This window comes from Canis lupus, chromosome 2 (genome assembly GCF_003254725.2).
Source record: "Canis lupus dingo isolate Sandy chromosome 2, ASM325472v2, whole genome shotgun sequence".
Taxonomy (NCBI): Eukaryota; Metazoa; Chordata; class Mammalia; order Carnivora; family Canidae; genus Canis; species Canis lupus.
In genome coordinates this window covers 67581468-67593643 of record NC_064244.1, presented here as the reverse complement: position 1 = coordinate 67593643, position 12176 = coordinate 67581468, and the positions used below count along the sequence as shown (strand labels likewise).

General features: G+C 39.3%; 1 protein-coding gene across 4 annotated transcripts in view; it reads left to right on the top strand.

The window, feature by feature from the left end:
- Positions 1-12176, top strand: part of KPNA6 (karyopherin subunit alpha 6) — a 52401-nt gene that overhangs the window by 19161 nt on the left and 21064 nt on the right. Inside the window, exon 1 of one of the 4 annotated variants that reach the window (XM_025448201.3) lies at positions 4390-4534. The exons of 2 other annotated variants lie outside the window; for them this stretch is intronic. In XM_025448201.3, the coding sequence (XP_025303986.1) occupies positions 4516-4534 (19 nt within the window). In that variant the 5' untranslated portion in view covers positions 4390-4515. Of the gene's footprint in view, positions 1-4389; positions 4535-5739; positions 5862-12176 lie in introns of those variants that run through there. One more of the 4 variants, XM_025448200.3, reaches the window with a different exon arrangement.

Here is a 12176-nt window from a genome sequence, read left to right as displayed (position 1 = left end):
CTGTCTACTTTTGTATATATCTGAAATTTTCCATAATAGTGTTAATAGACTAATATAGTGGCTGAACTTTGACTGGATTTTAGCTTGGGTTGAAAAAAAAAAAAAACCCAACAAACGAAAGCAACCATTTTGAAATAAATAAGAAAATTTGAGCACGGACTGGATAACAGGTGTTTCATTAAATTGTTGAATCTTAAAAGAGAGTTTATAGATATTTATTATGCTATTTCAAATTTTCAGTGTTTAAATAATTCATGCGGTGCCTGGGTGATTCAGTTGGTTAAGCATCTGACTCACTTTCAGCTCAGGTCATGATTTCAGTGGTAAAATGGAGCCTTGCATTGGGGTCTGTGCTGAGCATGGAGTCTGCTTAAGATAATCTCTCTTCCTCTGCCACCACCACCCCTTCCAGGTACTCTTTCTCTCTGTCAAAATAAATACATTATTTTTATTTTTTTTATTTTATTTTTTTATTTTTATTTTTTCATTTATTTATGATAGTCACACAGAGAGAGAGAGAGGCAGAGACATAGGCAGAGGGAGAAGCAGGCTCCATGCACCGGGAGCCTGATGTGGGATTCAATCCCGGGTCTCCAGGATCGCGCCCTGGGCCAAAGGCAGGCGCTAAACCGCTGCGCCACCCAGGGATCCCAATAAATACATTATTTTTAAAGTAAATCATAAAAAGGGGACAAAAAGTTCTTTTGCTCTTAATGAGAACAGAGAAATGGGGCAGTAGCTTCAATGGGGAAATGAATGAAAAGATACACTCACAAGTGACTGGCTGATTATTAGGATAAAGAATTAGGTAGTCGGGGCATCTGGCTGGTTCAGTAGGTGGAGCATGGGACTTGATCTCAGGGTTGTGAGTTCCAGCTCCACATTGGGTATAGAGATTACTTATCTTTTTAAAAAATTTCGGGTGGTGAGATTCCTGGAACTATTCATTCCCATGGTGCTGACTTTAGCTAGCAAAGTTGTAAATCAGCAATACCAAAACTTTGTCATCAACTTTGTATGCATTCACAGGAATTATCTACTAGATAGACCAGCTCTTTATAGACAGACAAAATTTAAGCCAGTCTGTGTTATATTTGATAAGAAACTGAGTAGGTAAGTTGGAGGAATGTCTTTGAAAATGTTTGAATTTACCTCTGTCACTTGTGTTTTGTGTTGTCTTCCCACCTTTCCAATCCTATCATTGCTAGCTTTATCTGTTCTAGAGGAATTTTGATTTGGTTAATTCTGGTTTGTACAGGTGTTTATACAGTGTAAGATGTACTTTAGGTTTGTGGTTAGTTGGATTTGTGGTCTAGAGAGAAGTCTCTGCAAAGAAAAACATACTATGAAAATGAGTTCCAGGGTGCCTGGGTGGCTCAGAGTGGTTGAGCATCTTCTTTGTCTCAGGTGCAATCCCAGGGTCCTGGGATCAAGTTCCACATCGGGCTCGTCACAGGGAGCCTGCTTCTCTCTCTGCCTATGTCTCTGCCTGTGTGTGTGTGTGTGTGTGTGTGTGTGTGTGTGTTTCCCATGAATAAATAAATAAAATCTTAAAAAAAAATGAGTTCCCAAAAATCAGATACGGTGGATCAGGGTGGAACTCTTAGGCAAACATCTTGGCAAAGTTTTCAGTTGCTCCCTGTATTCAGGTGCACTGTTTAGAGAATTGATTGCCAGTATTTCTCAAGTTAAAATGACTATGAGTACATAGATCAGTATAGACAGAACCTAGTCTAAGGGCAGGCCAAATTGAATAGAATTATATGTGTGGTGGGGGGAAAGAGGTAATTCTCAGAGGTTGGATGAAAAGTGGAGGCCATTAGAATTAGAGATCTAGATTCCATTCCCAGCTTCACAATTTAATGGCTGAATGATCTTGTGTAAGTAATAACACTTCTAAACCTGGTTCCTTAGCCATTAATTTGTCTTTAGTTACCGTCCAAGGGCTTAAAACCACTGATTTCACCCTAGCCCCTGTCAAATCTTGTTTGGCTGGCACAGTATTGTAAAAACTGAGTATGAGTATAGTTCCTGATGTAATACTATGACTGTCTTGTTAAAACTCACTCACCTCTTTACCTTTTAAGGCATTTAAGTTTGTAGTTAACTGAAATTCTGGGACGTGACCAGATTTGTTTCTTTATGGTGATGGAGTACCTTTCAACCCAGAATTCTGATGGATTTGTTATTACCAGTAGCTTTTCTTTTCAGGAAATAAGAACCTGGAGTTTGGGGCAGCCCTGGTGGCGCAGCGGTTTGGCGCCGCCTGCAGCCTGGGGTGTGATCCTGGGGACCGGGGATCAAGTCCCATATCGGGCTCCATGCATGGAGCCTGCTTCTCCCTCTCCCTCTGTCTCTGCCTCTCTGTGTCTATGAATAAATAAATAAAATCTTTAAAAGAAAAAAAAAAAAAAAGAACCTGGAGTTTGGGACCAACTAGGTCAGGGTTGATGTATTAGCTTCCTGACTTGTTCACTTGCCCTCTGAGTCTCATTTTTCTCATCTGTAAAATAGATTCTCAGGATTGTTTTGAAGATTAGAGATTATATCAACAAAGAGCTTGGCACATTATTAAATGTTACTAGCCTGCTAAGGTTTATGGATTCTTTTTCCTGGTACCCCCTTAGTCCTTTTTTTTTATTTTTAATTTTATTTATGAGAGACATAGAGAGAGAGAGAGAGAGGCAGAGACACAGGCAGAGGGAGAAACAGGTTCCATGTAGGTAGCCTGACATGAGACTCGATCCCAGGTCTCCAGGATCATGCCCTGGGCTGAAGGTGACACTAACTGCTGAGCCACCGGGGCTGCCCTCCCTTATTCCTTTTCAGTAGCAGGCATATGACCATAGGGTTTTATCATAGGAATTGTATGTTGATACATATTTACTAGAGAATTTCTAGTGAACGTTATGAAAGGCCAACTGAAAAAAAGTCACTTCAACCTGGGAGAAATCTTGCTTTCCTGAAGGAAGAGGCTTTAAACTGGGGAGTAACTATTTATTTCTTTTATCTCTCTTCCCAGTGCCATTATGAAAACTTTAACACATCACAAAGAGTTGTAAAGCTTCTAACTGTAGCATATGTCAAACAGTCTGTGTGATTTAAAGCCTTAGCTCATTCTGAGTACCGGGGCAGCTACAATAACATTTCTTTAGAAAGCCTCCTTCTGCTGAGGAGCACCCACTCAACTTAGCACCAGGACAAGGGAAATCATTTGTAAAGAGTGATTGCTTCATAGTGTTCCAGGTCGCATCTTCTTTGAAGATTGTCAGGCCATTGCCTAGAAAATAATGCTAGTTCCCTTATTTCCTAAATATAGCTCTTCTGGGTTATTCCAGGCAGATGCCTTCAATCAATGATTGCTTGGTAGCTTTTTGAAGTACAGACCATGAACATAAGTCTTTGATTTGGAAAGCCCTAGAAGTCAGCAGGTGTACACGATGTGAGCTTGAAGGTGTAGTAGTATTCTTCCCATCCCATACACAGGACAGCTATGTGTAGTATGCCTTTTTCTGAAAACATGTGCAAAATTTTAAACATATCAGTGATTAAATGGAATGTTGCAGTAATCTATTGCTACTCCATATGTGACTTGAGACTCAGATTCTTTATCAGTTAGGGCTTACAGTAATTTGCTAGGGCTGCCATAATAAAGTACCACAACCTGTCTGGCTTAAACAACAAGAATATATTTTCCCACAGTTTTGGACGCTAGAATTCCAAGATCAAATATCAGCAGGGTTGGCTTTTTGTGAGACTTTTCTCTCTTTGCTTTATCAATAGCTGTCTTCATGTTTACATGGTATTCTCTCTCTGCATCTATGTCTTAATTTTCTCCTCTTTATAAGGATACTAGTCATATTGGATTAGGGCCTCACCCCAGTATCCTCACCTCTCTAAAGACCGCATCTCCACATAGTCATATTTGTAGGGACTGGGGGCCAGGCCTTCAACATAGGAGTTGAAAGCAGGGCACAGTTCAGACCATAACAAGGTCCATGCTTATTTTGTATTATTATTGGTGATCCTTGCAAGTTTAGAGAGTGCATGGCAACATTAGCCATTTATTTTCTAGAAATGAGAGGTATAACTTCTAGGACCTCTTCATTTTGAGAGAGTTCCTTGACTAAGAAAACCCAAAGGCTAAGACAGATATTAGGAAAAAAAGAAAGAATAAGACAGATGCTAGAAAAGGTATATTTGTATCCTAGATTTCTTGATCCAGCCCTAGCAAGTAAGGGAGTGCATAATGAAAATAGCAAGTTTGCCAGTGGTTTCTCAATGAGAGTCCAACATTCCTTTGGTTGCTGATTCCAGATGTGCTTCTGTGGTCGTTCCTTCTTCCAATCTAACCTCCCCTGCCTGGCTTCTCCAGTGAAGTCATAAGCAAATATTTGCAATAGTTTCTTGTCACCATGGTGACTAAAGAAGCACAGCCAGGTTCTCCTTCCAGCTTTGCTGTCAGCTCTGCTTGAAGGAGGAGACCGCCCCCTGGGAGAGCCCAGGCTCAGAGTCATGAAAAACCATGTGTCAGGTAATGGGGGACAGCAATCCACAGTGCTGCCTTTAGAAATCTGTCCTGTGCCTCTTAGTCTCCAGGCACAGGGGTAATCAGGAACCCCAAAGGGAGGCCACTGCAGTCCCCTACAATTTTTTTTTATATAATAAATTCACTTGGGCTTCACCACATAGTTGTGTCTCCTACATTCTAAGACCTGCTGTGATTGGTTTGCCAAGCTACTTTTCAGAATGATAGAGGCACCCTCTCTGAAATTTCATTTCCTCAGTTTCTCTACCTCCAGAATTCAGCACTTTTTTCAGCTTCCATTTTCGGTTTTCTTTCACTCAGATTCTCTTAAGACTCTTCCCTGCCCCTCTCCCATTTATGTCCTTATTGTATTTCTACCCCCAACATGACTTCGTGGTTGAAGAACCAGCCCAAATCTTGAGATTTCTTTTTAAAAACTCCCCATTACACTCACCCCAACTACTTCAGAAAGGGGGTACTCTTAGAATTACTTGTTCTGTTTGCCTGTAAAACTTATTTTTCACCCCTTTAGCAATACTTTTAGTAACTGTTTCCAGTTAGCAACTTAGAGAGTGGGGGGCACCTGGGTGGCTCAGACAGTTAGTTGTCCGACTCTTGATCTCAGGGTCATGAATTCAAGCCCTACGTTGGGTTCTCATGTAAGCTGAGAGCTTACTTTAAAAAAAAGAGAAAAAATAATTTAGAGAATTAGGAAATACCTCTAGAGGAAGCCTTACTTACTTGTGGGTTAACATAATCAGCCTCACTTTTTTTTTTTTTTTTTCTTTTCAAGGGGGAGAGAGTGGGAGGGAGAGGGAGAAAATCTCAAGCAGGCTCCATACCCAATACAGAGTTCAATTACAACTCTGAGGTCATGACCTGAGCCGTAATCAGGAGTGGGCCATTTAATCCATTGAGCCACCCAGATGCCCCAATCAGATTTCACTTTTACCAGTTTTTTACATATTGAGATTGTTTTTCAAATGTCAGTATGGGGTAAGCTATGATAAAGTCATTCTGGCCACAGGAAGGGACAGGAATGAGGTGTAAAAGAAGTCTGTTAGGTTCACAGATCAGAGAACCACTGCATGCGTATCGGGTCACAGAAGAAAGCACCAGGCAGAAGGGGAAGGGCAAGCCAATTTAGGCCAGAGCCTTTACTAAAGTTTCTGAGGGAAACCATGAAGGCAGGGCAGAGTATAAACAGTTTAGGATTGGCTAGTTTGAATGAATCCATAGGGCTTTGGCCTACAGGAGTGGTCTCTACTTGCCTACTACTACCTGACCAAGGGATGAATTAAAATGGAGGAATATTGCTTTTTGGGGTGTACAGGTAAGATAGAGGAGATGTGACCTTGGACTAGTTAGTTTGCATTCTGTTGGACAAGTTGTTCCCTTTAGGAATTACCAGCCATGGGAGGGGCAGTCTCTCCCTGGGTCTGTAAAGCTTGAAATGGAAAAACATCAAGAACACAAAAATAAGAAAATACGGTTAACATAATTGGCCCTGAAATGAAGGAATGTAAAGAGACAAATACAGAATCTTAAAAAAAAAAAAAAAAAGATTTAGAACAGGGATTCTTTGTCAGATTTAATTGGAGGAAGTGTGCTGCAATTTAAATTTTTGTGAGGGGCAGCCCCGGTGGCCCAGCGGTTTGGCGCCGCCTTCAGCCTGGGGTATGATCCTGGAGACCTGGGATTGAGTCCCACGTCAGGCTTCCGGCATAGAGCCTGCTTCTCCCTCTGCCTGTGTTGTGTCTCTGCCTCTGTGTGTGTGTGTGTGTGTGTCTGTCATGAATAAGTAAATAAAATCTTTAAAAATAATAATAATAAAATTTTTGTATGGTAAATATATCAGAATTCACCATTTTTAAATGCCTAGTTAAGTAGCATTTATTATATTACATTGTTGTGCAACCACCACCACTATCCATTTCCCAACTTTCATCACCCCAAACAGAAACTGTGTACCCATTAAGCAATAACTCTCTATTTTTTCCTCCCTGTAGCACCTGATAACCTTTAATCTACTTTCTGTCTCTGAGTTTGATTACTCTAGGTACCTCATAAATGTGGAGTCATACACTTGTCCTTTTGTGTCTAGCTTATTTCACTTATAATGCTATCTTCAGGGTTCATCTATGTGTCAGACCTTCATTCCTTTTTATGACTGAATAATAATCCATTGTATGTATATGCTCCATTTTGTTTATCCATTCAACTTATGACTATTGTGAATAATACCACATTGAATATTGGCATATAGTATCTGAGTCTTGTTTTCAGTTCTTTTTTAAATATACCAAAGTCATGAATTTACATTCCCACCAGCAATGCACTAGATACCCATTTCTCCACATTCCTGAGAACACTTGGTATTTTTTCTGTTTTTATTGTGGTCGTTCTAGTAGATATGAAATCATATCTCATTGTAGTTTTGATTTGCATTTCCCTTAAGGTTAATTATGTTGAGCATCTTTTTTTTAATATTTTATTTATTTATTAGAGAATATAAGCGGGGGGGGGGGGTAGAGGGAGAGAGAGAATCCAAGCAGACTCCTTGCTGAACTGTGGAGCCACAGACCCTGATCATGACCTAAGCCCAAATCAAGAGCTGGTTACTTAACTGACTGAGCCACCCAGGCGCCCCTGTTGAGCATCTTTTCATGTGCATATTGGCATTTACATATCTTCTTTAGTGAGCAGTGCACAAATCATTTGCCCATTTTTATTTTTTTTTTATTTTTTTATTTATTTATTTATTTTTTTTTAATTTTTATTTATTTATGATAGTCACACAGAGAGAGAGAGAGGCAGAGACACAGGCAGAGGGAGAAGCAGGCTCCATGCACCGGGAGCCCGACGTGGGATTCGATCCCGGGTCTCCAGGATCACGCCCTGGGCCAAAGGCAGGCGCCAAACCGCTGCGCCACCCAGGGATCCCCATTTGCCCATTTTTAAATTGGGTTGTCTGTCTTTTTGTTGGGTTGTGGAAATTTTTTTTTTAGATATTTTATTTGAGAGAGAGTGTGAGGGAGAGAGAGCATGAATGGGAGGAGGGGAAATTCTTTATTCTTGATATTAAATCCTTATCAAACATGATTTGGAAACAGTTTTTCTCATGCTACAAGTTTTCTTTTCACTTTCTGTTAATATCTTTTATTGCTTCTGCTTTTGATGTCATAGGTAAAAGAATCCATTGCCAAATGAAAAGTCATAAAAAACTTTCTCGGTGTATTATTCTAAGCATTTTATGGTCTTGGCTTGCATTTAGGTTGTTGATCCATTTTGAGTTAATTTTTGTACATGGTGTAAGCTAGGGGTCCATCATCTGGAAATCTAGTTGTCCCCACACTATGTTTTGTTTTGTTTTTCTTTGTTTTTATTTTTGTTTTTTTTCCCCCACACTGTTTTGAAGAGACTATTCTTACTCCATTGAATGAACATGACACCTTTATTAAAATTTGGCTCACCATAGATGTGTGAATTTATTTCTACACTCTGAATTTTATTCCATTGATATGTAAACATCCTTATGCCAGTACTACGCTATTCTGATTACTATAGCTTTGTAGTAAGTTCTAAACTCAAGAAGTGGGGATCCCTGGGTGGCGCAGCGGTTTGGCGCCTGCCTTTGGCCCAGGGCGCGATCCTGGAGACCCGGGATCGAATCCCACATCGGGCTCCCGGTGCATGGAGCCTGCTTCTCCCTCAGCCTATATCTCTGCCTCTCTCTCTCTCTCTCTCTGTGACTATCATAAATAAATAAAAATTGAAAAAAAAATATTTTAAACTCAAGAAGTATGAGTCCTCCATCTATTAAGAGTATGAGGACGCCTGGATGGCTTAGCAGTTGAGTGTCTGCCTTTGGCTCAGGTCATGATCCCAGGTTCCAGGGATTGAGGCCCACATCAGGCACCCTATAGAGAGCCTGCTTCTCCCTCTGCCTGTGTCTCTGCCTCTCTCTGTGTTTCTCATGAATAAAATAAATAAAATATTTTTTAAAAGTAAGAGTATGTTGTTAGGTTCCACATATTTGTGAATTTCTTGTTTCATTGCATATGGTCAAAGATACTTGGATTTTGATCTTTTAGAATTCATTGAGACTCTGTGGCCTACATGGTCTGTCCTGGAGAGAGCATTCCATGTATACCTGAGAAAGGTATATTCTGTTGTTGGGTGGAGTGTTCTATAGGTCTTTTTAGGTCTAACTGATTCATAATGTTGTTGAAGTCCTCTTTTTCTTTATTAATCATCTATGTAGTGTTCTGTTTTTTGTTTGTTTGTTTGTTTGTTTGTTTTAAGATTTTTAAATTTATTTGAGAGAGCACAAGCCAAGGGAGGGGCAAAGGAAGATGGAGAGAATCTGAAGCCAACTCCGTGCTGGGCTTGATCTCAAGACCTGAGATCATGACCCTAACTAAAACCAAGAGTTGGCTGCTTAACCAACTGAACTGCCCAGGCACCCCGATACATATATTTTATAATTGCCATATCTTCTTGATGAATTGACCCTTCTAGAAGTATATAATGTCATTCTTTATCTCTCTGTTTTAAAAAGATTTTATTTATTTATTTACTTATTCATTCATTCATTCATTCATTCATTCATTCATGAGAGACACACACACACAGAGAGGCAGAGAAACAAGGCAGAGGGAGGAGCAGGCTCCATGCAGGGAGCCCAACGTGGGACTCGATCCCAGGTCCCCAGGATCACATACTGGGCTGAAGGCTGTGCTAAACCGCTGAGCCACCTGGGCTGCCCCCTTCTTTATCTCTTGTAACAATTTTTGACTGTAAGGGTTTTTTTTGTCTGTTATTAGTATAGCTAACCTAGTTCTCTTTTGGCTACCATATGGATGAAATATCTTTTTCCATCCATTTACTTTCAACTTGTCCATGTCTTTGTATATGCAGTAAGTCTTTGCAGACAACCTATAGTGACTAGAGAGCTTAATCTGTTTTACATGTAATACATTACTGACAAGGAAGAACTTCTGGCATTTTACTCTGTTTTTCTTGTCTTACACCTTTTTCTCCTGCTCTTCCTCCATTACTGCCTTCTGTGTTTAGTTGATTTTTTTTTTTTTTTGGTAGTGAATTGTTTTGATTCTCTTCTCATTTCCTTTTGTGTATATTTTTAATTTCTATTTTGTATTTTTTTTTTTAGATATTGTGGTTACCATGGGGATTACATTTACCATTCTAAATTTATAGCAGTCTAGTTTGAATTGGTACCAGCTTAACTTCAAAAAGTATTTCTGTACAGGTCCAATTCCCTTTATGATGTTGCTGTCACAGATTACATCTTTACTTGTATGCCCGGTAACACAGATTTATAATTGTACATTTGTCCTATAAATCATGTAGGAAATAAGTGAGTTACAAACCAAAAATACAGGGATGCCTGGGTGGCTCTGCCTCTGTCTGTCTGTCTCTGTGTGTGTGTCTCTCTCATGAATAAATAAAATACTTAAAAAAAAATACAATAATACTGATTTTTATATTTACCCATGCAGTTACCTCTACTGGCTTGAAGTTACTGTGGAGTGTCTTTTTGTTTCATTTTCAGTTTGAGGGACTCCCTTTAGCATTTCTTGTCTAGCAGGTCTAGTGGTGACCTGCTTCTTCAGCTTTTGTTTATGTAGAAATGTCTTAATTTCTCCCTTGTTTTTGTTTTTAAGATTTTATTTATTCATCCATGAGAGAGACACAGAGAGAGAGAGAGAGAAAGAGAGGCAGAGACACAGGCAGAGGGAGAAGCAGGTTCCATGTAGGGAACCTGATATGGGACTCAATCCCGGGTCTCCAGGATCACACTCTGGGCTGAAGGCCGCGGCGCTAAACCACTGAGCCACCCAGGCTGCCCCCCACCCCCTGCCCTTTTCTTTAGTTTAAGGAATCTCTACATCCAGCATGAAGCTCAAACTCAAAACCCCAAAATTAATAGTTAGCATATTCCTCTCCCAACTGATCCAGGCAGGGACCTCTCCACTCCAGAACTTACTGGTTCTTTTTCTGTTTGATATTCTCATTTTGTTCATGCATTGTTTTCCTGATTTCCTTTAGGTGTCTCTTTTTAAAAACATTTTAAAAATTATTTTTAGCTCTTTAAATGTATTTAAGACCATTCCTTGAAAGTCTAACATGTCCATTATCTGGGTTTTTGCAGGGATACTTTCTGTCAATTTACTTTGTCCTTTTGAATGGGCCGTATTTCCCTGTTACTTTATATGCCTTGTGATTTTTTTTTAATTAAAAACTGGAAATTTGAATATTAGAATATTGTAACTCTAGAAATCAGTTTGTTTTCTATTTGTCATGTGTTCTTGGTTTGTTTTTTTTTATAATTGCATTTTATGTCCATTATTGGCTTGTAAACTTTAAAGAAATGTTTTAAATGGGAAAAAGTTACTTTATATGTACTTATATGTTTACCATTTCTAGTATCCTTCCTTTTGTGAGGATCTGAGTTAACATCTGGTATCATTTTCCTTCTACTTAACTGTAGTTTTTGTTTTGAACAGTAGTATTTCTTTAGTACATGTCTGCTAGAGACAAAATCTCAGCTTTTGTTTGAAGAGGTTGATTTGTATTTCACTTTCATTTTTGAAAGTATTTTCATTGAGTATAGAATTCCGGTTTGACAGGTTTCCTTCAGTATACTAAAGATGGTATTTCATTATCTTCTGACTTGTATAGTTTCTGGCAAGAAGTCACATCATTCTTACTTTGGTCTTCTGTGTGTAATGAGTCAGTCTAGCTAATTTTCAGATTTTCTTTATCACTTTTTCAGGAATTTCACTATGATATGCCTCATTGTTATTTTCCTTGTTTTGTCTTTTAAAGACTGACTTATTTATTTATTATTTGAGAGAGTGCGTGAGTGAGCTTGTGTGCAAGTGACAGGGGAAGGCAGAGGAAGAGGGAGAGAGAATCTAAGCAGACTATGCTGAGTCTGAGCCCCATATAGGGCTCAGTCTCACGAGCCTGGAATCACCACCTGAGCTGAAACCAGGAGTCTGGGACACTTAGCTGACTGCATCACCATGAGCCTTTGATTTTCTTTGTTTTTATCATACTTAAGGTTTATCATGATTTTTGGAGGTTTTATGGGATCAACTTTGGAAATTTTTCAGTCTTTGTTTCTTAAGTTTTTTTCTGTCTCCTTTCCTCTTCCATCCTACTTTTTCTCCTGTGACTCCAGCTGCAGATATATTAGGGCATTTGATAACACTTGCACTGCGGCATCATTTTCAAGTCTATCTATTAATTGATTTTTCATCTGACTGCAGGTCACGTTTTCCTGCTTGTTGGCGTATCTGTACGTTTTTAATTGGATTTTTTTAAGTATGTAGAGCTTTATAGGCAGTTGTTACATTCTTGATTGATTAGTTTAAGTCTTGCTTTTAAACTCTGGTTAGTAGTCTTTTCTGGGGGTATTTTAATGTGAACATTAAAACATAGCCCTTTTAGGGTCTTCACTCCTTACTGAGTGATCAGTAAGGAATCTCCACTGATTCATCAGTTGCCTTCCAGCCTGTGTGAGGTCTGCTTTGCCTGACACATGTATATCTTTAGCAGCACAGATTTAAGGGAACCCCAGGCAGATTTCCTGAGCCTTTTTTCTGTGTATCTCACTCTT